The sequence below is a fragment of the Epinephelus moara genome, chromosome 20 (genome assembly GCF_006386435.1).
Source record: "Epinephelus moara isolate mb chromosome 20, YSFRI_EMoa_1.0, whole genome shotgun sequence".
Classification (NCBI taxonomy): domain Eukaryota; kingdom Metazoa; phylum Chordata; class Actinopteri; order Perciformes; family Serranidae; genus Epinephelus; species Epinephelus moara.
In genome coordinates this window covers 32,530,372-32,556,413 of record NC_065525.1, presented here as the reverse complement: position 1 = coordinate 32,556,413, position 26,042 = coordinate 32,530,372, and the positions used below count along the sequence as shown (strand labels likewise).

The 26,042-nt window shown below is 40.5% G+C and overlaps 1 protein-coding gene across 3 annotated transcripts in view; it reads left to right on the top strand.

Annotated features, from left to right (window-relative positions):
• plxnb2b (plexin b2b) overlaps window positions 1-26,042 on the top strand; it is a 178,753-nt gene that overhangs the window by 99,382 nt on the left and 53,329 nt on the right. For all 3 annotated transcript variants that reach the window (XM_050072792.1, XM_050072791.1, XM_050072789.1), the window contains 13 exons: window positions 2,081-2,269; window positions 2,385-2,510; window positions 5,054-5,154; window positions 8,234-8,360; window positions 8,907-9,066; window positions 11,830-11,941; window positions 12,469-12,580; window positions 14,887-14,988; window positions 16,775-16,870; window positions 17,525-17,612; window positions 17,932-18,116; window positions 20,467-20,615; window positions 25,487-25,598. In XM_050072792.1, coding sequence (XP_049928749.1) covers window positions 2,081-2,269; window positions 2,385-2,510; window positions 5,054-5,154; window positions 8,234-8,360; window positions 8,907-9,066; window positions 11,830-11,941; window positions 12,469-12,580; window positions 14,887-14,988; window positions 16,775-16,870; window positions 17,525-17,612; window positions 17,932-18,116; window positions 20,467-20,615; window positions 25,487-25,598 — 1,659 coding nt within the window. The remainder of the gene's footprint in view (window positions 1-2,080; window positions 2,270-2,384; window positions 2,511-5,053; window positions 5,155-8,233; window positions 8,361-8,906; window positions 9,067-11,829; window positions 11,942-12,468; window positions 12,581-14,886; window positions 14,989-16,774; window positions 16,871-17,524; window positions 17,613-17,931; window positions 18,117-20,466; window positions 20,616-25,486; window positions 25,599-26,042) is intronic.

Below are 26,042 nucleotides of genomic sequence, written 5' to 3'. Positions count from 1 at the left end.
GTCTTTGTGGAAAAAAAGCTTGTTTAGTGGACTAACTTTGCACTTGAAGTATGCCCTGTCACTTACGTTTTAACAGGTCTGACGCTACTATGCGCCCCGGCTGTATCTAGGCTAACGGCTAACATGCTAACTATTATTTTTATGTCACTAGTCACTTGAAACAAATTTAGGACAATAGGAGACAGATTGAAACAAACCGAAATTTCCCTTTAAGATGAACTTTAAGGCTTAATAAGGCTGTTTTGAGGTGAAAAAGCCGAGCAGACTGAAGCACTTAGAGCGTTGGTGATATAAAGGGTATTGAAAGTTCAGCCAAATGCAGGGTAAACAAAAGTTTTTCCTTTTCAGTTACCTAGAAATGTCCAATTTAAGAGAGAGGCAGCGAATGATTCAAGCCACAAACAGCTGTTTCTACTAGGCCCTCCCATCTTGAATCGTTCATCTCATCATCTATTCTCTATTATCTCCTATCTCCTACGTAGGAGTAACATCCCGTACGCAGGATATCATATCTCATACGTAGGGTTTTGACTAATTTGGCACAAAGGTTTTTTTCACCTTGCCTTTCAGGGCTTCCGTAAATAAGAGATCCAAGTGGAATATGTTTTGAAGAATTCCCTTTGCAGTAATTAATAATACATAGATATGTCACTGTTTACTTTAATGTCTCAGTGTTTACTTTATTCTGCACACCCTTTTATATAGTACTGTTTAAAGCTCTCGGTCTGTCTCACACACCTTCCTTCTTTCCATGTCTCTGTTCCCTATTCCCTGGAGTCCTCCAGAATAATACCATATAGCGATGGTGGGCAAATCACCATCATCTTTCATAGCTGATATCAAAACTGTATGATTTTTCAACATTGCAAATACAAAGCACATGTAAATTCGAATAGATATGACTTTGTCACGTCTAATATTTTTCCCACATAAATTCAAACACAATTTTAATCACACAGCTGTAGCCTATTTAAACAGTACATTCGTTCAGCCATGAATGAAGTAGGCCACCGTTAATCGTGTGCGGATATCCTATCAATTAAATCTCTCACACTGCAACACAAAACATACATTTGCATATATGAGTCATTTCTTGCCAGATGAGTATTTAAGGCAGAATGAGTAGGATTTTCCTAAAAAACGATGTGTAAACTCCAAAACTACAAAAACTAATCCCTCTTAATCATCACATATGACCCTCCAGAAGTGTGTGGTGGTGTATTTATCTGCAGAGACCCTACCCTCTGCCTGTGTTTTCTAAGATGTTTCTGGGTGCCAACCTTTGGGTAGTGGTGTGTTGCCCCCCCCCTCAGCCAATAGCAGTGCACAGGGTGTGAGGGTGCGACTCTATACAAACATAGCGACCAGGTGCCAGATCGTAAGCAGCCATCCAGGATGAGCCATTAAGCCAGGGGCAATGGGCCAGCTTTTAATGTTTACAAACCTCAACCGACAAATCCTACTCATTCTGCCTTTAACATAAGCTGCTGTAACTCTCCAGGGTTCCCCCGGTCATGGAAAACCTGAAAAAGTCATGTATCAGTACCTCATGCTTGAAAGCCAGTGTCAGACTGATACACTGTTTAGTGTTTGTATGACTATGCCTGTAGTTTGAAGTATTTGAAGTGAATATGGACATAACCAACCATAAGATTAAATTGAAAATGATTACTATTTTTTTATACAATATTTAACATTTTGAATAAGGTATACAGTTCTGTTCATGTAATACGTTGTGAATGGTCTCGGAAATTTTATCATGGGTCCTTGAGAAGTCATGGAAAGTTTTAAATTCAGTCCATGAAAATGTTTGGGAACCCTTAACATTTTATTCTTGCATTTAAAAAAGAAATGGCCTAGCGAAAACATATCGATAACATGTCTACTTGCACTTCTACCACACCTGTACAACGCTGGCCTTTAAAGAACAATGGTTGACAACATAATTGTTGATCCCCGCCATGACTCTTATTTAGCACAGCACCTGCAAGTCTGCTAAGGGCTTTGATTCCCTCTCATATCCTTTGGATTGAAGGATTCAGTGTGTCATCGTCTGTTTGTTCTTCCTTTTCTTTTACAGAAAGATACATTGAAATCCAACAAGTGCGGTGGTGACTTTCTGCCTTCCCCTCTGGCCAGCAAGCCGGACTTTGCCTTGAAGGCAAAAGCGGAGTGGACCAGGTCAGGCCTTCTGACCGCTGTGGCTGTCGCTGTGGAGAATGATCACACCATCGCCTTCTTGGGGAACACGCAGGGGGAGGTCTTCAAGGTGGAGTTGTCGCTCTTTTCTGCTTGGCTCTTTTTTTGTTCCTTTAGTCGACCTGAGAGAAGCAGGATTGGGGAATTACAGACGTCATGTCTGACAGTGTTTTGTTCTCTCTCAGGTGCACATGACTGGAGAACCATACATGTACGGTAAGGCTCCTGGCGACACCATGGGAGAGAAGGTCAACAAGAACCTTTTCTTTGACCTCAGTCAAAGCCATCTCTACATTACCACAGAGAAAAAGGTGTGTATGTCAGGGCCCTTTTGTAATGCATATCATACATACATAACGTGTTTATACATGAGGCATTCAGGCACAGCACTGTGTGTGGGTTACCTGCGTTTTGGCAGCAATAAAATCACTGTTGTCATTTAAAACAGAAGAATGTTGCCTTAAAGCTTAAAAAAAGATGCTTTGGGTCGCAGTAAGGTGCATAAAGAGTTAAATGCCAGTACACCGCCTGTGTAGACAGCTGTAGTGATCTCAGTGTCCTTGAAGAGAGTATTATCATACTGTTTGACTACCTTTTACCAAAAGCATGTGATGTATTTCCCTCTGTCTTGCAAGTGAGAGTTGAATATATATTTTATAGAGAGTACAGCTGGATGACTCTAGTTTTAATACATCGAAGTGTAAATGACTTGCTCGGTATATCAAAAGCCAAATAACTGTCAATGACGACTGTAAAGTCATGATATGACAAATATGTTTTTGACTGCAAGTCTGCTGTATATTGTACAGGGAAGAATCAGTGAGGGAGGGAGCGCCTAGATCATGTAAAAATATTCCATTACAAGTAGTAGTTTGCATTGAACGGTACATAAGTATGATCAGAAAATGTCCTTAGAAGCCAAAAGTGAGAGTAGTCAAGCAGAATTTTACCTTTTAGAATGTGAACTTGTTATGTATGTTACATTACTGGACTGTTAGTGCAGATGCATCAACAGGAAAGAAGCAGTTTAATGTTGTAGGCGGTTGAAGTGGAGCCAAGTTTACAAATGTAACATGCTCTTGGCTTCTTAAACCTATAACACTATATCATATTTTTCCATGTGTATTCATTCTGTTCGAACACAGCATTTCTGCACAGCTGCAGAAGTTCAGGCTACTCTAATATTATTAGTATTAAACTATGTGTAGATTTAGATTCCAGTGGTGGCTGAGTAGGATTGTTTCTGACCGGTGTGATCCAAATATTTCTATGAACTCCAGAGTGCTACCGAGCACAAAAGTCAAAATTTACTGAAAAAGGATAGATGTAATAATTTCCAAAATTAACAGCATGTTTTTATCTAACGAAATATTCTGATTCAGTCTATATATATTGGTGTTTAGCCTTTCAAAAACAATATATTCACTGCTGTCAAAGAACAGTTTGCTTGCTGCACACAAGGGAGGTATATACCTGTATTACATCAAAGACACACCGAGCAGCAGTAAAGTGCAGCTAAACACAAAAATGGCATTTTTCTGCAGTCAGGAGGTGTGTTCATGTATTTCAGGCGGGAAGAAATTCTTTGTAACACAGATTAACATTTCACAAGAGTCACAGGACTCTCTTTACTGATTGACTGTGGGTATTGTCTGGCTGCAAATTGCCGCTAAAAGTTAAACCAGTGGTTCCCAACTGGTGGGTCGCAGTCCAAAAGCGGGTTGTGGTTACATTCCTGAATGGGCCACAAGTGACTCACAAACATAACGAGTTTGTAAAAAACACTTCATTTTGAAGTACAGTGAATTTCGGGCACTGAGCTTTTTTTTTTGAAGTGCCATTTCCTGCTGTAGAGTGAGTGACTAACAGACAGCCACTTGACAGACAGCAAACTAGCTGGACTTCATGGCCAAACACAAGTATGATGCTGAATATATTAAACTGTGTGGACCTTGAACTAATGACTAAGAAGAAATTTGGACCCTGAGGCTGGGCCAGTTGGGAACCACTGAGTCAAACTATCCCCAACTTTTAGTTTGGCCGCACTTCGCCTTAGAATCAAACAGCTGCAGCTCAGAGTGGCCGCCACAGCTTTCTACAGCCGTGCCATGGCAGCTTGCCACAGGCTACATTCATTTAAAATGATGAATCACTTTATTCAGATTGAGGATTTTGTTCGATTAATTTTGAAGGTGATGTGATTTTTAGGGTGATGATGTCATGTAATATGACGACAGACACTCAGAGCTTCATTTGAAAACCTCAATAGCAGAAGCTTTGAATGTAAAAAAATTACATTCGGTACAGCCCTACATATTTCATAACATGATTAAACCATATGTAACATGATAATAGGACTAAATTGCAATTTGATTTCCCTTCATTGAGTCTATTTGAATCACTGAACAACTCAGGAATGGGTTTCAGCGGTCTGGAATGAGGCTAGATCATGTTAGAGAACCGCTGAAATCCTGCCTACTTTCTCACACCTGATCAGTCTGGCTTTAGATGCTGTTAGATGATCCATCAAGCACTTTAGGTGAAGCACACCGACGCCTTAAATTAGCATCACATAGAAGCACTCGAGCACATGTAAAGTGAATGTACTCAGTTACTTTCCACCACTGCATGCAATAAATAGTTAGCACATAGACAGAGGGCACTGTTTTAGTAATTGAGCATGGGGAGCAGACATGAGAGACCATGTGGTGTGACAGGACGGGTATTACTCTGACTCGGCACACCTGCAACAACCCGAGGAACATCTCTAGCCGTAGTTTAAATGCCTCATATTTTGTGCAGTGTCTCCCCTAAGGTGCTCTGTTTGATCATATTTCATGCCGTAATGCTCCAGATCACCAAGGTGCCGGTGCAGACGTGCCTCGAACAGAAAGACTGCCAATCATGTGTGGAACTGAGGGACCCTTACTGTGGCTGGTGTGTCCTGGAGGGCAGGTGAGGATCACACACACACACACACACACACACACACACACGCACACACTTCTAAATGCATGCACACAGCGACAGACTAGCACAAACACCCACACATGCAATTCCATCTGTAAAACACAGCGGGGTATTTGTTCAGTGTTTTATTGCAGACACTTTTAGTACCCCTCGGTGTTTATATTCCATCTCCTGTTGTCCGTGCAGCCGTAAGGAATTAAAGCTGTTTGTCAGCCTCATGCAGCGAAGACAGTCTGTGCAATTTACTCTCATCAACCTATATTTATCAGGGTCTGGAGGGTAGAAGGGGCAGTATGTATCATGTATTTTACAGAGATCTGATCACGGAAGAGAAATCAGCAGAAAAACATTTCTGTCTCTCTGGAAGTTGTTGATAGTCTTATTCAGAAACACTGCACACACTTTGCTTGGCTCTAAAGCTGCAACAGTGAGCAGATTAATCAATTGTTCGATTGGAAATTAATCAGCAACAATTTTGATCATATTTTCAGTCATTGTTGAAACTAAACATTTGATGATTCCAGAGATAAGATAGAACTTTATTTATACCAAGGGAAACAGCATGTTGATTGTGATTTTTCTGCTGTTTTTTGTAGTGATCTGAATATCTCTGGATTCAGGGCTTGTTAGTCAGATAAAGCAAGACAATCAAGATGACAAAAACTCAAGCTCTAGGACACTGTGATGGACATTTCTTTTCTGATGTTTCATTGACAAGATGATTAATTAATGAAGAAATGAATCATCAGATTAAATGTCCAGTATGTAGGATTTAGGGACATTCATGGTCAGGTGCTCAATAATATTCATAACTATGTTTTCATTAGCCTGTAATGGTCTGAAAATAAGAATTGCTGCGTCGTCGTTACTTTATGGTGTGTTCACACTGAATGTGATGCGAGCATTTGGCACAGCAAGATTGGCAAAATTACATACAAAGTCAATGCAAAGACAGGACTTGAATGACTCAAAGATGCGTAGTCCACCCAATGCTCGTATTCACACGAGCTGACAGTTTTCAACTTGCGTGAGGAATTTGTATGATGCTGTGTCATCATAGTGACATGGGAAGTGACATGGGAAGTCATAGAACTACCTTGCAAGTTCTGAAAATATTTGAGTTGCTGATTAGCAAAATGCTGTGTAATTTAAGTTGGTCTCTTATTGTAAAAAGTGAACAACGGAAGGAGTGAATCGGTAATGTGCTGCTTGACAGTATGAAAAATAAGAGTTTTGCCATCTTGGTTTATGATGGGTCAGAGCACGGAGCCTCCGTGTTTACCATGTTCACATCACTTTATTATAACTAATGTATCGGTTGCACTTTACTGCAAACCATGTTAGCCATTAGCTTCCTTCCCCAGTTAGCAAGTACAACTATTAGCACAGGTGTGAGGGGTGAATATTCGCCAGTTGTAAAATACTCCAAAAGATTTCTCCAGTGGCATGAAAGGCAATGTGATAATTAGCTTAGCTTTCAGTGTGAATACACCTCTACAATGAGCTGTGTATATCCACATACAGAGCTGATCCTCTTCCACAGAGTCTGCCATGTTGTTCTACAGTAGCCCAGAGCGAACAAATCTAACACTGGTTCTTGATAGAGCCACTCATGTTTTCATCTTCTCGATTTATTGTGTCGACCACCACAGTTCTCCACACGCAGAAGAAGTTTCAGTCCTGCAACCTCACCCCTAGATGCAGCTAAAACTTTTACACTGGACCTTTAATAGATGATAAAAATAATCCTTAGTTGCAGCTGTACTTAACTTGTTTGCTATGTCCTTTTCACTTCTACTGTACATCTTGTAAACAACTTGATTAATATTATTTTCCACAGAAAAGTGCTGCTAAATTATATTGAGTGCTCCTGTTTGTTCTCACATCATTAAGATGTGTCTGTGTTACACTGGGTACGTTTACATGTTCACTAATATTCCACTGTTATTGTGAATATGGCAGTATTATGAATTATATATGGTCATGTTAACAGCGTATTCTGTTTAGAAAGTCAGAATTAGGCGTTTTTTTTTTAGCTTGAGCATTTTCCAGTCAAGACAAGTGTGATATGCTGGTACTATTCAGGTGTAGGAGCATTCTTTGGACATGTATATTCAGAGTATGTGCCTCATTTTACCACAGTTTGTGACACACAGCCTGTTGCCCGTTTACAGCATGCTCTGTCCGTTGTCATGGATTCCTTATACACAAATTAACTCGCCAAGAATTTGCAGGGCTGGAGTACAGATGCATGCCCAAAAGAAAAGCCTACATTCCTCGTCAGAAAAAGAAATACCCCGACTTTGAAATGTTATGAAAAGACTGGGATATCAGCAGGTTTTTGGAAATATGCAAATATATCCAAAGGCTGTGCTCGCACAGTCAAGCAAGCCCGCCGATGGTGGGAAACATTGAAAAAACTGCTAATTTGATGCAAAGACACAAAATGACAAGCGGCTCCAGCTGTTCCACTTTTCCACATTTTGCATGGTAATCAGAAAAATTGAACGTAGTCATTGTAGTCCCTTTTTTTTAGTATACATTTAATTTTGAATTGTGTTTTACCCAATTGATGACAGAGAGCTGGATTCTAAAGTTGTGTTGTTATTATATATGATGTATTCTATTTTCCTACATCTCCTGTGCAATATAGTGTAAATATGAAAGTGTGTCACTTTATGTTTTTTTTATCGAATCATACTGCTCAGTGTCAAATGTTGAGATAACATTTTTAGGGCTGCAATAAAAAAGAATAATAACCACACAAGCCTTAAGTGGCTTCCTTAAACTGATGCTTTTTCTTAATCTAAAACATATTTCACATATTACACACTGCAAACCAGATACCAAGGAGGGCGTTTTGTGTTTTTTGTGTCTATATAAAACTTAATCTTAAAAGATCTGCACAGACCCTCCTTGAAGTCACTTGGGCATGAGGTTGTTATTGACAGAAGCTCATTGAAAATCTGTTAGAGTCTATAGGCTTTGTTTTCTGAGGCCTTGTAAAAGTGTTTAGGGGTTGTGGAGCAGAGGCTGATGGGAGTTGTTCATCCTTCGTCTGAAGGTGTACCAGGAGGTCTGATTGCCGACGGGCGGAGGAGAAGAATGGCTGGCTGTGGAGCCCTAGGCAGCAGTGTGTCAAGATCGTCTCCCTCTATCCCCCGAACCTTTCCTGTAGAAAGACTCAGAAGGTACAGCGCTGCTTCTTTTCTCGCCGTCTCTCCCTTTTGTTCTCTGCGTCTCTCTCTGTCTCTTTCTCTCTGCACAACACAACCCCTCGCACATGCACGTCACACAAACATGCACAGCCTGAGTAATAAACTGTTTCCATTGTGAATCAGGGACCCTGGGCTCTAGGTCTTCCTGCCTCTGTATCGATCGATCCAGAAAACTCCAAACTAGCTTATTATAACCGACCTGGTTGATTGTGCTCACGGCTTGAAGATGGAGAGCCTCTCTTGTGCGCGCTCTCTCTCTCTCTCAAGTTGTTTTTTTTTCATTCCTGACTACTTCTCTGTCCCTCTCTCTCTGACTCACTCTTGTATATCCACCAACAGCAATCAATCAATCTCCAAGGCTGTAAAAGGAAACAGTTTCTGTGTTGTAACTTCGCAGTTAGACAGATATGTTTGAATGATGTACTAAGCAGAGAAATTTAATATGACGTGATATTTCTAAGGGGTGATATGCAATAACCCTTTTTGTGAAAAATCCTTTACATATTATTTTGTTTTCAGGTTAAGATCAACATCCCCTCCCTTCCTGCAATCGGGCCGTCTGATCGTCTGCTCTGCTCCATCGAGACTTTTGAGAGTGTTGGCACAATGTCTGACTCCGGTCAGGTCTCCTGCGATCTACCCAGCCCTTCAAGTATACCACACACACCTGAGGGCCAAGGTATTGCTTTTATGATGAACCTACTCTCTTTTTAATGCATCCTCTTTCAAGTAAAATGTCTGTTGTTCTCCATTTTAACCAAGGCTTTATCACCAATTGGTTAGGCCGGCGATTGCAAGAGGGCCCCACACCCCGAGGGCCCCAAAATGCCCCAGGCTTGACAGTTAGTTTTGATGATTAAGTTGTAAGGGCATTTGCTAACCTGGGAACCAGACAAATCTGTGAGCTCATGTTTGATTTGCTCTGGCAGACACTTCTGGTTCCCCTCCCGTTCATTACCAGCCACCCTGGACCACTTTGGATCAATCAGAACTGTTGAGCTAATGTGGGGCATGTTAAGACGATAACTGACACCTTGCTGAGCCTTCACGCTTTACGTGAAATACATGATGACGTTTTCTTTTTTGGCTCGCATGCCCTCGCGTTGAGGGCACTACAGCGAGCATAGACCTAGCTTAGTAAGGAGAAGCACTGTCGAGGCTTTTCTGAAAACAACCAAGATGGCTGCACCTGATGTGGAAGCTGTTGACGTAGTATTTTCAAATTCTGAAGACAAAAACATGCACATATTGATGCTACACCATCCCAGCTCATCTCTGCATGCTGTAGTTGCTGTAGTGCTCAGTGTTACATCACGTTTCTTTGCTCTGATTGGTTGTAGGTCTATTCAATTGAGTTAAGAGGCATTTTGGTAATCGGCAATTGATGACGCCCCTTGGTAATCGAAAATTAGAAGAGAAGTCCCATAGTAATGCACGTTAGCGATTTGGTCTGGTGAGGAATTTGCTCTTCTAAAGTACAATATCAGCTGAGTCAGATCCAACGTTATTAGCCAATTTTGTGGCCATGTCTAGTGAAGGTGCTATGATTTCCAAAATCTTATTTTTAGGAGCTTTATTATTTTTATTTATACTGTTTTGTACACAAACTGTAAAATTGTTAAACTAATGACATTCCCATCAGCCTCAGCTGTACTTTGTGTTTTTTACTACTTAGTAAATGTATTCATGTTGACAGTGTTGCTTTTTATGACATTATAACGATATACTATGCTTGCCTGATATCGAACAGAATTGTCAATATCTTTTGCTCCGTTTCCATCTTCAGTCAAATCGATTTTAGTAGTGTGGGCAGATTGAAAGGTCTGGAACCCGGCAAATACTATGCATGATTTTCCTCAAAAACAACATATAGACTCTTAAAGAAGTAATTCCTCTCAATCATCACTAATGACCCACAAGAAGTGTGTGGCGTTTTCTGCAGAGACTGTGGCCATGTACCCCCACAGCTGAACAGAAAGGTAGCGACCAGGTGCAAGGATGTAAGCAGCATGCATCCCTTTTTACACAGAGATCATGCTATAGGGCCGCTATGACTCTTCATGTCGCCTTTGCAGTTTTACACAGACCCAAACAACAGCGGCATCATGCCACTCCAGTGTGTGATTTTAGACAGCCCGTCAGCATCACAGACTCAAAAGAGGCGTGAAGGGCGTGACATGTAACACAATAGTGTCGGCCTCTAGTGTGACAAATATCATATGTGTCAGCAGAGCTTTATAAACAGTAACAATGGCATAACGTGGCAAAAACAATCAGTTATCATCTTTGTTATGTGGCAGCTGATCTCGTCCCCTGCTTGGAGGGCAAGGACCTCATTGTTTACCCGATCTGTGGACATTTAAGGCCGCCGTTCTTCTTTGAGTTAGCTGCTACCAGCTACTTTTTAAATCTCGTCATAACACTGTCAAAATGTCACACCTGTGCCGCCTATGATCCCGTCCTGCCAGCTGACCCATTTATACAGAGGTTGTTTCAGTGTTGCTACTACCTCCGATGCCGAAATTCCTGCTTTAAAGAGGCAGTTTAAAAGGGGCTCAAGAGACGCAGCGCTGAAAAAATGCAAATATAGTGAGGTGAAAAGCCAAACAAGAGTGAATCTGGGGCTGAATTTTATTTTCACTTTGCCTGGTTACAGTGCTTTCAAAGAATTCAATTCAATTCAGTTGTATTTATAAAGGCCAATATCACAAATCGCAATTTGCCTCAGAGGGCTTTACAGCACACAACATCCCTCTGTCCTTGGACCCTCACAGTGGATAAGGAAAAACTCGCCAAAAAAAACATCAACAGGGAAAATAATGGTAGAAACCTCAGAAAGAGCAACTGAGGAGGGATCCCTCTTCCAGGACAGACAGACGTGCAATAGACGTCGTGTACAAACAGTAACTGACAGTCCTTCATAAGATGCATTTTATGATGCTTGTTTTTATGTCATGTGTTTTTATCGTTGTTGATGTGTTTTTGATACTCTTTGATGCTCAATTATACAAAGCAGATTCCCCTGGGGGCAGCATAGGTTTCATTCATTCATCTAAAATTCTAAACTGAAATGCTGAAGTGTTAGTATTGTCATTGTGAGCATGTCAGCACTTTGCATTTAGTACTGCTGTGGATAAATACACCTTTACAGAGCCACTAGCATGGCAGTAGACACTTAGTCATGTTAAATTAATGCTTTAATAAATAATTAGTTTAATGATATTTGAGGTGATGCTCTGTCACAAATTATTTAAAGGTCATGTCTTGTGTGTCAGAATGTGTAGTCCTTCCTGTGTTGTGTAATCTTATCTTGAACTGTAGTAGTCTTGAATATGCAGAACAGTTCCCAGTGACACTGTCCCACTTCATAAATGTGTAACGCTTATATCCCACCAACAAGCCAGTGCAGCACATTTTAACCCTCCCTTTGCTGTGCCCTCAGACTTTGTGGCCGTGGCCATCAAGGTTCTGGTCAACGAGACAGTGGAGCTGGCCACGCGGGAGTTCAAGTTCTATAATTGTGCTGCCACAGTGAGGAAATCAGAAAACACACCGTGAGTCAGACCCTTAATCTATCAGTTCTGCTCTGTCACTCACCGAAAATACACAGTGACACTGAACACAGCATCAACTGACAACCTTGATGTAAATGTATCACCGTGCATGAACAGATGAGAGATCAAGGCTCTGTTTGCAAATTGTGATGCATGGTAATTTTGAACGCACCTCTTGCATTTTCTCTCCTCCTTTTATTACCAAGCCGAGGAAATTGCCTCAGTTTCCTTTTCATTAATCAAAAAATGAAAGTCGATCTCGCCAATTTTTTTTTCCCCCTCCTTATTTTTTTTCTTCATTTCTTTCATGCCAAGGAATGTGTGATGAACGAGCTTTGCTTATGTGAAGTTGCGGAGATCCATTTCGTTGTCAGCAGCATGGATTTTTGTGCCGGACGCTCTTTGATGAGTTTGCATGTTTTAAGATTTTGTTTGTGTGTGCTTTTATGTGTGTGTGATTGCCTAATTGTATGTGTGTGAAAGCGTTTCCTTATCTTTGGTGTCCAAATTCTTGTGTGTGTTTTCAGGTGCATGTCATGTGTGGCCAGTTCGTGGGGCTGTCAGTGGAACACAGTTGATCACACCTGCAGCGACATGGACGACAGCATAGGGGGTATATACATCATCAAGCACCGTCAGGTGAGTCTTCTCATGTTTTAACACATCAGTGGCATATTGGGGAGTTTTATCTCTGACATATGGAGGCTGACAAGGGCAAAAGTTATTTTTATTGATTTTCGGGGGATATCCAGCTCACTCAGGCGTCCCTTCACATGTGGTGATTAGATTTGTCTTTTGAAACTTCCCCTACATTTTTTCCAGCGTTTATTAAACACACACTATCAGTATGGTGTCTGACAAGGGCAAACGTGCCACAGCAGCCCAAAACATTTCCAATAGGAGCTTCAGAAAGGATGCTAAATTAAAAAACACGCACAAAAATCCCCCCAAAAAAAGACAATAAAAGCATGTTGTGAAAAGAAGATCAAGTGTGCTGCAGAAAGCCAAAGCAAATACATTAACACAGAAATGATGAGAAGTCAAATCACACAAATCCAAAAAACAAATGCAACAGAAAAACACTGCAGGTCGATTCTACACAGCAGATGTTCTCAAGGCCTCCAGGAGGAGCTCTAAGTGGAACAGCTTGATGTAATAGTGTGTAGTAGTAGTAGTGTGTAATGCTGATGCTAGCTACGTAAATCTGTTGCTCTATAGTGTAACACACTAAGGCAAATGTAAAAAAGAATACACACCTTTGTATGTCGCCTCTTTAGGCCCTGATCAGAGAGAGCAAGGCACACTGCACTGCTTTTTTTTTTTTTTTTTTTTTTCTTTTGCAACTTGGCCAGGCAGTCACTGAATTAACTGTCCTTAGCCTAACTGCTGCTGCTCACAGATCTGTATATAAAAAACGGACAGGTATAGAGCCCTTGCTCTGATTGAGGGTGAGAGGCTGTTCCCAAATAGTAGTAGTACGTCACAGAAAAAAACAGAGATGTGTGCGGGTGCATGAGACCCTCAAAAGAAGGAGAAATCATGGAGAGTATCTTCAGCCGGTCCAGGAGCTTCACCTGCTTGATGGTTGGCTAAAGGTGTATTTTAGGATGAGTCAGGGACAGTTTCACAATGAGCATAGTTATGGTTAGTTCATAGTTGAGACTACAATTTTTCAACATTACCTCAGAATAAACCATGAACGCAAACACTTGTTTTCATTACCACCACAGAGGGCCCACCTCTTAATTCTTATTATTGAAAAGTGGGAAAAATGAAGTCGGAGCAGGGTATCTACAGGCCCTTAAAAAGTCTGTAAGTGTCTTAAATTCAGATTCGATGGGTCTTGAATATTTTCCGTCACTTTACTTCAAAAATTTCTCCAACCTGACAGACCCAGTGACTGTTTACAATCATTGGACAGACCAAAGAATTGCATGAATAAATAGCATTTATGACAGCGATGTGATTTTGTTTTACTAGGAAAAGTACTTAATGTGTGTCTCACACACACACACACACACACACACACACACATACAATCGATCTTAAAAGTTCATATAAGATGGTATTTAAAAGGTCTTTAAAAGTCTTCAATTTAATTTGGTTATATCTGTAAACACCCTGCAGAGTTTTTTTCCATTGTAAGTTTTTTCAACTTCGGGCATTTAGTGCGATCCTGCAAAACACAGAGTGCCCATCAGCGCAAAAGCAGCGAGCAAAACGCTTAACTCTCAGTAAAAACAATTACAAAAAGCTGCCCCAGGCTGCCGAAACGCTCTCTGTTTGACTGGGGCCTTCTTCCACTTTTCTTCCAGCTTCAAAAACACTCTCCCATCTGGTCGCTCTTTTGGGTGGAAAATTAAGCTGTTCCACTTAGTGCTCCCCCTAGAGGCTTGGGGAATGTCTGCTGTGTTAACTGGATATGCAGCATTTTTCTGTTGCATCTGTTTTTTGGGTTTGTGTGGGGTTTTTTTTACTTTGTACCGTTTTTTTTATTTGCAGCATATTTGCTGTAAAAGTGTTTTAGGTTTCGTTTTGAATGTATTTTTGAATTGCTGTTGTTTCTGAAGCTGCAGCATGTTTCTCCTAATGGAAACAGTTTGGCCGGTTGTAGACTGCTTGCCCTTGTTGGCTGCTGTACTGATAGTATCTGTTCGATAAATGCTGGAAAAAGTGTAGCAGAAGTTTTAAAAGACTCACGCTTGAGCGATCCAGATATCCCCCGAAAATTAATAAATAAAAAAAAACTCAAATCCTGGTATCAGCTGGCACCATCTTGCGTGACAAATACTGTAGGGCGCAGGATCTCAATTTATAAGTCAGCAGATGTTGCAGCGATACACTTATCTGTCACCGCAGATGAGGGTGTCCGTTAAGTGGTTGGCGTATTTAAAATGTAAATTATTGAAAGTGAGAGTATCTGATTTGTTTTGATGCCTTCTCAGAGAGCAAAGTGTCCTCAGTTTGAGAATCCAGATCCTGTGCTGATCCCCGTGGGCTACAAGATGAGTATCAGCTTCGAGGGGATCAATTTGGACCTCTACAAGGTAAAGTGGCACAGATACAGAATTTAAATGATTTATTCAAAACTAATTGGTTCTTTTGAACACTTAACTGAGTCTGGGATGAAGCCCACAGTGAACCGGATTGGTCACAATTTTCAACCAGAGCATAAGGAAACAAATTGTGACATAAAAAGTAAAAGTTTTGTCAGTCAAAAGTTTATAGTAACCAAATGTTTATATTTACATGATTAGCATTGTTGTACTTGTTTTTAACTGAATGTCTATATATCTGTTTGTACATTGAGAGCAACAACAACAAACCCAAGCTCGAACAGTCAGCCTCCTCATTAAAGGAACAATGCGTACGATTTAGGGGGATTTGGTGGCATCTAGCAGTGAGAATTGCAGATTGCAATCAGCTGAAACTTCTACCAGCTAGAATTCCTTCATTGTTCAGGAGGTTTTTACTGTGAGATTAATTATCTGCAGACATCTTTTTCTCTCCAAAACAAATGGACCAGATTATTTTAAATTGGTAAAAACACTGGATAGAATCAATTTCACGTTACAAATCAATGTTTCTCCAATGCTGTTTGGCATGTCACAGACGGACAGCTAGCTAAGAACCGACAAATGTTTGCTCACCTTTTTTCTTTGATACTTTAAGATCCAGACGTTTTACCCCAAGCCAATTGGCCGCAGACAGAGGTCTCTTCATCTCAAAAACAAACTGACTTTGTGATTTAAACAGGTAGAAACACTTAATAAAGCAGTTTCACGTTACAAATCAGTGTTTCTTCCATGCTGTTTGGCACGTCGCAGATGGGCTGTTAGCCCAGAACCTGCTAATGTGTGTTTACCTTTTTTCTCTGATAACTTCAGATCCAGAGTTCAGGAGGGTTTTTTTTACTAGGAGCTGAATTGTTTGCAGATGTCTCTTCCTCTCCAAAACAAACAGACCCGGTGGTTTAAACCAGAAAAAACACTGAATAAAGCAGTTTCACGTGAAACAATCTGTGTTCTTCTGCTTGTTGTGGAGGGGCTGCTAACTATGGAGGCTGACACAAAAACACAAATGGCCCTATCTAGAGCAAGTTTTTTGTTTGTCCGTTCTGTTCTACTATAGGAACATTGCATTGCAACATGGCTATCTCCATAGACAAGGACCTGCTTCCTATGTAGATATGAACGGCTCATTCTAATGTGATGAAAACACAATGATTGTAATTCTCAGGTGATTATACACTAAAGAAAACATACTTATTTTATTATATTCTATTTCCCAAAATGTAAATGATAAATGTCATTTTAGTCCTCCTACCACTCAAAGTGCTTTTACACTACATGTCATTACATTCATCCATTCACACTCACACACTGGTGGCCGGGGCTACAATGCATGGTGCCACCTGCTACTCAGTAACCACGCACTCACACACTGATGGAACAGCCATTGGGAACAATTTGGGGTTCAGTATCTTGCCCAAGGATGCTTAGACATGCGAGCTGGAGGAGCCGGGGATCAAACTGCTGATCTGATTGGTGGACGACCCGCTCTACCCCAAACCCCCCCCCTAAATCCTACGCACTGGACCTTTAAGATCTTCTGGATATAGTGTTCTCACATAGAAAAGTTGCATACAGTTGCAGAAACAATAAAAGGAGTCATCCCATCCAAACTCTGGGTGAGAAAAGAAGGGCTTTCTACAACACAGCCTTTCACATTTTTTGATCTGCAGTGAAATGAAAAATGAGGAGCATCAGAGTACAGTGTTTTGCAAATAGAATCTACATAAATTAATCCACACTGTTTCTTGTTTATTTCCAGGATCGTGTTTTCACCATCGGCACTGAACTGATGAGAAATGTGGAAGAGGACGTAAACTTCGAGAGCGGGCCGTTCTACACCTTCAGCGGCTTCAATGTGAGTGCGGCTGTTTTCTAGTTGCTTGGCACTCGCCTTGACTTGACTCTCGACCCCCGACTGTGTCTCAGTATTCACACACTGAACTGCTGATTTTGTTCCTTTCTTGAGATTGTTCAGATAGCTTGTGGCCAATTTGCCCTCCACTCAACACAGGTCCTTGAAACACGGCTGATTTGTGGAAAGTGCAATAAAGGGAAACCTTGAAACTGAGTGAAATCTATTGTAGAGTACCACTTGATTGCTGATTCTTCAGCACCAAAAAAGTCAATATCCAAACTTTGTATCTATGAGCTGACTTTATGTCCCAGGCTTATTAATCAAATCACCCTTTAGCACTCCCTTTGATATTCTCTAGCTCCCTCTAATGGACAGACTCCTCTCACTGGAGTTATTTTAGCTCCTTCTATACATTGTGAATTCTGTGATTGGGAAGCTCAAACAGTACCTAGCCCCGAGCTATGTTCTTTCTCAACATTGATTTCTTCAGCTGAAAATCTGCCAGACTGGGTATAATTTTTTTTCCTCCCTTTTTTTTTTTCTCTCCTCCCTTGGCATGAGGGAGCGACAGCCCACACTGTTTGCCGAGAAGAGCTTAAGTGCCATTAATCACTGGATTCTGTATTAATAATTCATTTTCTTCCAATTTCTTAGTTTTCTTACGACAAGTCACCGGAGACCAATGTGCTCTTCTACGTGAAGGACAAGGAGTCAGGCAGGAAGATGGACAGCACACTGAACGGTACGCTCTCTCACATTTTAATGTGGAGACCTTATTTTTAATGCCCTGTGTGTACATTGCTATTCCCAATATGGGGCCTCCATTAGATCTGAGGAAGCTGCCTTTAATCTTCAATTGGAAAATTAAACAGATAATTATTTGGTAATGACTGTATCACCAAACATGATTTGAAAGAATAACAAGTGATTTATATTTTCCTCGCCATGTAAATTGAATGCTGTTGGAGAACACAAACATAGACATCTTGCTATTTACTCATAAAAGCAAGACTTTAATGTATTAGAAAATCAAAAATATGACACTTTTTCTTCCTTTACAGTCACCCTGTACAACTGCTCCATAGGGAGGGAGGACTGTAGTCTCTGTAAGAACTCAGACCAAAAGTATAGCTGTGTGTGGTGCGCCAAGCAGAAGGCGTGTGTGTACAAGAATCTGTGCACCCCTGACCAGCCAGGGTCCGAGGATCATGACAACACCGAGTGCCCCGACCCCCAGATTACCGATGTGAGTACTTTCACTGTTGTCATCTGTTTATGCTGACCTATGAACTGGAAACAATGCGTGCATCAATGGCTTGTGACTTGCAGTGAAAAGGCAGCGACTTTGGTGATTGGATTATTGATCGCAGCACTTTATTGGCCTCTCCTCTTTCTGTCGACGGAGGAGTTGAAAGTCTGCTTCTCCTTGAGGGCGTGTTGAGCTGATCTGCAGCACATCTAGATTGGATCAATTCTTTCTGTGCTCGCTTAATTGTTGGCGCCTCATTGTCATTGACAAAAATCCATCAGTAATTGCGTCGAATCAGTGTGGCAGAGGTTATGACCGATACATCTGACAATGAAGGTGTCACAAAGAGTTGCAATCAGTGTGCGTCATGGCAAGACTTTTTGTGGCATTTTATGTATAATAGCTGTTATGGCAGTCGAGTCATCACTTTGGTCCCGACTGAAATATCTCAACAACTATTGGATGGATTGCTAGGAAATTTTGTTCATGGTCCCCAGAGGATGGACCCTACTGACTTTGGTGATCCCCTGACTTTTCCTGTAGCGCCACCATGAGGTTAACATTGTTGGTTGACTTGTCTTGTCACTGACTGGATGGATGGGTACAGAAGTTTGTACCAACATTTATGTCCCCCTCAGGATGAATTGTAATTACTTTGGTGAGCTGCAAGCATGGCTGTAGACTCTTAAGGGCCATCCACACCAAAAACAATAAATATAACAGTGACTTTAACGATATGGATGTGAGCATCCACACTGATGAGCGATGATAAGTCTCTGCAGTGTCATCTTTCGTGTTAAATGTGATGCCCTGTAAATTTGAATGGATTTGGTTTGGCTATTTCTGTTGCTCCTTTCTCACTGGAGGCATGTGGCATTTTCAGTCTGAAAGTGTGCACCGTTTTGCTACGGTTTCCAAGTTGAACAACATGTTTACCTCCAAACTTTGTGAAACAGGCTTGTACTTTTTCTCTTGTTTGGTGGGTGTGTCAGAGGTGTAACACAATCAGCAACAATGTGTGTATAATCCAATTTCTAGTAGGTCCTTACTTATTGTACTTGCATTTTTTATTTTATTTTCATTTCACACCTGCTTTGGCAATGTAGCATATGTTTCCTGTGCCAATAAAGCCCCTTTGAATTGAACTGAATGAAACCCTGCAGTATTAAAAGGCAATGCACTTGCTTAACAAAACTAGATGTTCATCACATCACAGTTTCTGTTTATATAAACGCTTTGTCGGTGGCTGAATGCAGTGCTGTTTTTCAGCTAGTCCATGACCTCAAATGTGACACACTAGAATAAAAAACATAAAGGCATACTCATCTACTGCTGGCAATGGGAAATGAGTCTATTGCCTATTTTTAGCTTTTTCCCTGTGTTTAAGAAACCCACGTACAGGTGCTTATTTGGATGGAAAATGGGCATATCAGTCATCAAATTGCTTTGAAAGTGTTCCCAACGAAATTGTTTGCCACTGTTGTCATTAGTAGTTGTGGTGTGGACTCCATCATCCACTTGAGTAAGAATGATTTTTGAAGCAATATATTTATAGTTATTGTTCTTGGTGTGGATGGCTCTTAATTGTATATTTGATTTCAAAGTAAGTGCTTCAAGTTTAATAATGTTTTGTTTTATGTTTTTATTTGTAGTTACTATTCAAAATTATTTAGTTTTTAGTGACTGCTCAAGATTTGCTGCAAAGTCTTAGGGCTGCTGTGAAACTGTGCCTACTAAGGGCAACAAAAAAGTTTATCTTGGGTGCATCAGTACAATGGACAACCAAGAAAGGACGGCAGAGGAGACACCCACACACCAATGCATCTGGGCTGGACAGCCACAAAAAAGGTTCACAGACTGACAGCAATGCAAAAAAAAAGTATTTAGAAAAATGTATGTAGGACATCCGTGCACAAAAAGAAAACAGCAAGTCCATCTTTGATTAATAAAAAAATTAATATTGTTCTGCTGTAAAATGACTTTACTCAAACGTGTCTGTCACAAAAAATATCTGGTCGTGTCATGCATTTACACAGAACATCAGCCTATGCATTATAATATGATATTTTATTACCCTCATGTATCTTTCACATCAGCATCAGAAATCCTGCATCAGTTTTGCTCTAATACACACACACATACATGCAAACATGACTCATACAGTATGGATGTAATTCTCAACCATGGCATTGAATATTAAACACTTTAACTATTCAGCGGACTTAAACAGACTGTGTAAATCTCTTGTACGTTCTTATTGCACAACTAATCTGTTTAAATCCATTTCAAATCCCCTCTTATTATAAACACGCGCCCCAACCCCCTACCACTATATCTCCACATCCAGATCATCCCACGTTTCGGCCCCCTGCTGGGAGGAATCTCCATCACCATCCGGGGCTCCAACCTTGGCATCCACAAGGAAGACATCAAAAGCATCACTGTAGTCAGGGAGCCCTGTATCCATCAGGAGGAGAAGTACTCTGTTTCCACGAGGTAATGCTACACACTTTGATGTATTTATGCAAATATATGAGCAGCAGCCTCACGCTGTCTTTCTCTTGTTAGCTGTTGGTCAAACTGTGTTTGGCAGGTGTACAAAAAACAGCAAGTCTTTTTTCGTAAACTTCTGGATACCTTATCAGCTAAGGAGTGCTTTGCCTTTCCCCGAGGTAACCAGGGTGCATGTTTTAATTAGCTCATTATGCCACTGTATTGATCTGAGAGTCTCCAAATGCAGGCTGATTCAGGAACAGAATCACTCTTCTAAGACGTGAATGGCAGCAGAGGAAGAAGTTCTCTGATCCTTTTTTGAGTACCAATAGAGCGCAAATTAAGTCCTGCCCACAGCGGAGGGGAAAACAATTCATCGCTCTCCACTGACTTTGTGTTGTGTGAACATGCCTCCATGTCACTTTGGTCTGCTAGTAAACGACAGAAAAAATGCCTTAACGCTGCTGTGTGGTGGGCTGCACTGACAACAGGGTAAAGAACCCAGAACAAATGTTGTGTCTCAAATCAAATACTTCTGTTAGTACACTTACATGTAGCACACTGCGTACACTGTATACTTACCCAAAGTGCGCAAATTCTGACAGGGTAGTGTTGTCTCATAGCAAACACAATTGTTGCACACTTACCAGAAATGACAGTGACAAGATTTGACAGCTTTTCTTCTTCTGCTCTGTAAATTACAACTTGGCAGAGCATTATCGCTGACATTTGACAAACGATTGTCACTCGCCAAAATATATGCTTTCTATATCTGCTCACTTGAACTCCTCTGTATTCATTTATTTATTGTATTAAAAATTAACATGCTTTCACGGCACATGATGAATGTCTGTGACTGATACTGACTGGCTCCATCACCAGCTGATCTACTGAGTTAATGATAGCCACTGCATTTTGCTAAACTTTACAGCTTGTCAAGCAATGGACCAACAAATCTAAAACTAAAATCTTCTGTAGTGAAGACGACAATTTAACATGCATAAACACCAAACGTAAACCGATTGTAGAGCTTAGGCCACAACACATGTAACGTCAATTCCTGATGATAAAATGTGCATCTGTTAGCTAGCATTGTTATTATCGTTTGAGGCACCAGATTATTACAGAACTAACCTAAAAACCAAACTGAGAGCTTTTATCTGAGAACAGTATAGTGGTAGTGAATAATACTCATATATATCTGTACAATGCTTTGGTGTCCACTGCAGTAGTTGGGCGACATTTTACAAAGCTGAAATGTATTTGTGGTCCCATCGCTTCTGCTACACAGGCAACATGGTGACCATTTAGGGTGAAAAATGTCCAATGTTCCACATTCAACTTTGTGACCGTTAGAAGTGCACCATAGGGGTGCTTATAATGCACTGCAATTTGCCATACTTCTCAGTGTGAACACACTTAAGCACTCAAACTATTAAGTATAAGTATAGAAGTGTCCAATTTGAGACACAGCATAAGTTTTTATAGGCTGCCAAACTGAAAAACTGAGCGTTTAAGAAGCCGAAAGTGGATACAGCAAGCAAGACGGGGGGCTTCTGCAATGGAGAAACTTTGGGATCCCGGCACTCATAAGTAACAGTTGGTAATTTGGCCAGACAAACTGTAGAGGTTGAAGCTAACTAAGATATGTAATGCCTGGGTTTGATCTTTGTTAGTTTAAATGATGATCTTACCTGGTGATTCTGTCAAATAGTTGTAAATCAGTTTCAAGTATCAAGTATTTAACTTTTGCCATTCAGTAGGATAATTTCTCCAAGAGTCACTGAGACAGACAAACAATACTGTCGATGTAAGGTTTCATCTCTGGAAGACATAAGGCGCTACAATATTCATTGGACCTGCTGAAATCTAATGTTTTCAGCTAGCTACAGTCATTTAGTTAACATTTCAGCTCTTGGTTGCATATTGTGGCACCGATTGTTTTCCCTTGTGGTGGACGTGGTTTTCAGAGTATGCTCTGTCTCGGGACAACGATGTAGAAGCACCACATTACAAATGAAAGTCCTGTATTCAAAGTCCTACTTACTCTAAGAATGAGTACAGATTTATTATCAGCAAAATATACTAAAAATATCAAAAGTATAAGTACCACCTCCACAGAAAAATGGCCCCTGTGACTGGTGTGTTATAACATTTTACATTATTAGATTGCTAATACTGACACATTAGTGTGTAAGTAGCATTTAACTGCTGCAGCTGGTTGAGATGGAGCCAGTTTTAACTTTATGTACAGTTTGGGGTTGCGGGAGGATTAATGAGGGAGGAAAGAAGAAAAAACAGAATTCTGCCTCTCAAATTTTTATTCATATTCTGAACATTCTTGTAATATTTTCTTTTTATGTGAAATATTTGATACTATTACCTCTCTGGACCTAAAACAGATATTAAAGTGAAACATCTAAGGTGTTTAGAGGGGAGATCTTTCTTTAGTGGGACCGCCAATAACATCTGAAACATAAGGTTGTAGAAATCCAAGCATCAAATAGCACTAAAGAATTGTAGAACATAGCAACAATAGTTTCCAGTAATATTTTTTAATGCACTGCATATATCACTAAATATAACTTTAGTTTTCACGTAGTTTTTGGATATAGAATCTCTTCAGTGAACACGACTGTGCTGTCACTGAAGACCCACACACACTCTGCCTTCTCCAGTCACCTCACCCGGCACATCTTCACCACCTGCACATATGAAATGTGTAAATTAGCCAAGTCTGGAAATAAAGCCAGTGACAGCTCTTGCGCAATCATTCCATTTCTTTGTGAGGAGTCCTAATCATAATGCAGGCTTAGCTTTACCATAGCAAAACTTAAATAATTTAATAAATTCACCTATGAAAACTTCTTCTCTCAAATGATATCTCTGATTGTTGTGTTGATTTTAGGAAGGTGTGAAGCAATCAGTGTGATTGCTGTAAATGTAAATACTGCGGTGATACTGTGGTTGCGATGATTCACTGTAAGGAACAATTGATCAGCGGACTCATTTTTATACATGTAGGCATGTAGAGGGTGGAATATGACATCGATCAGTGTGCACACAATTTCAAGTTGATAAAAAGAATCTGTGTGCGTACATCTCCTGGTTTCTATGTACAAAAACATTTTATGTGGATTCTTAAGAGTTTTTTTAAGTGAGGCCTTTAAGCAGCCTGAATTCTTGGAAATAGGAGTTCACCAGAGCACTGATTTGACAGCACCACACATTTGCCAAAGCTCTTTGGTGGTCTCTTCATGCTGCCTGCTCCGTTCCTAAAAACTGGAATAAAAGTTTCGCAAATGCATTTCAGTCACAGCGATGTTCGCTTCATACAAATGGCCTATGAAGACGAAAACACCCACGTTGTTGCCCCACAGCCACTAACCAGAACTGTTGACACCTGGCAGGATGGATCCACGTTTATGACAAATTCTTGCCCCGCCATCTGCATGATGAGGCATAAACCAGGATTTACGAGACCAGATGGAATGTTTTTCACCCTTAAATCATGCACTTCTGGAGCTCACGGGCCCGCTGTAGTCTCCATCTTGTTGTTAGTTGTCCTGCATTGTCTGCAGCACGTTGTAGCTCACTTGCTTTAAGATTTGACAGGCTTTCCACTGCGATATTTCATTCCCTCACATCACTGTTGCAGCTGTTAATTGTCTACTCTCGGCCCACCTGTTAGCCCGAATGAGGCTTGCCATTTTATGCTGACCTCTTTCATCAGCAACACGTCCTCCTTGAGGACTTGGACGTGTTTAGTTTATCACACATTTCCCAGTAAACTCCAGACACTGCACTGTGCAAAAATTCCCAGAGGGCTCGGTTTATGCTAGAAGCAGCCAATTTGGCATTAGAAATCATAGTAGCTGCTTAGTCGTCAGATGAACCTGTTTAGCATGTCTGCCCACTCCAAAACACGAACAAAAGCCATTTGAGTTCAGTCTGTAAAGTAACTTTTACTTCCTTTTTAAAAGCAGTTTATTTTAATTACCTCTGTTATTTACAGCATTTTCTCCAATTAACTAAAACAATACACAGAACTCATGCCAATATCTGAAATAATCAGAACTCCCTAATTTAAAAGGATAATTTTGGAGACGGACTGCGTAAGGCTATTTGTTTGTTTTCAATACAGCAGCTCAAGGCTGGAAGTAGAGCAGACGAGAGTTTTGATTTGTGGAAGTTGTTTAAGTTCAGAAATGCTGATCCAATTTTCAAGTGTTTTCACAAACCTGGTGAAGTTGAACATTAATCCAGAATACAGGTTGGAGGTTATTGTCTTCGCTCCCATGACTTATTCTTGCTAACTGTTCCTGAAGTCCATACTGAATTTTGAAAAAGGGCGTTGAAGTATGCTGCTCCCTCGGCTTGGATCAGTCGCAAACGCATCTAAATCTTCAAGACCTGGTCTCACTGGATTCATTTAAAGTGTTTCTAAATGATTTAGAGGCAGACACATCTGGCTGTAGAATGGTTTTTGTTATCTCATAATTTATGTAAGTTGCTCTTTGTTTTTAATTTTTAATTATTATATGTTTGTTTTTATTGTCTGCAACCATGTTATTTGTGCTGCTGCCTCTTAAAAAGGAGATTTTTAATCTCAAAGTGTCCTTTACTCCAGGTTAAATGAAGAAAATAAATAAATAAAGTAGCTCTTGAATAGAGTTGAATCAATGAGTCAATTCACCGATAAGTTAATTAACAAAAAGTTTGTTAGTTTCCAGGATATTGTGTCAGTCCTTTTTTATATATATATTTTTTTAACATTTCATAGAAAAAAGACAGATAATGAGCAGATAAATTAATCATTAAGATAACTGTCAGTCTTACTATGTTCTCACCTGTTCTTCTTTTGTCCTGTCCAGCGTGGTGTGTGAGATCGGCCCCGTCAACCCTCTGACCAGTGACTGGGGCCAGGTGGAGGTAGAGGTGCAGGGAGGAAAACGAGGAACCTCCTCCATGTACTTCACCTACAGGGTAAATCTTCTCCCACACACACACACACACACACACACACACACACACACACACACACACACACGCTCTCTCTCTTTCTCCTCAGCTACACTGTCGGTTTGAAGGCACAGAACTTTTGACCCAGAGAATAAACACACTCAAAAGCTTTCAGCTGATTTTGTCTTATTGTTGTTTTATGGTCTCTATTATGTTTCCATTTCCAAACCGCAGAGAGCCCCTTATCAGAACATACCAAGGGCATGGTCATTTATGTGAAATGTACAAATACATTCCTAATGTATTGGTAAATTAAGCGCCTAGATGCCGTCACATTACAATGGTAATGCACTGTAGACGATAAGCCAGAATGTGTATGCATTCCTCTTTAACCAGATGCTTTGCAGTAGGCCCTCTTTTCTCTCAAATAGCTACGCTGTAGCCTGTTAAAGTATTAAACTGGCTTTT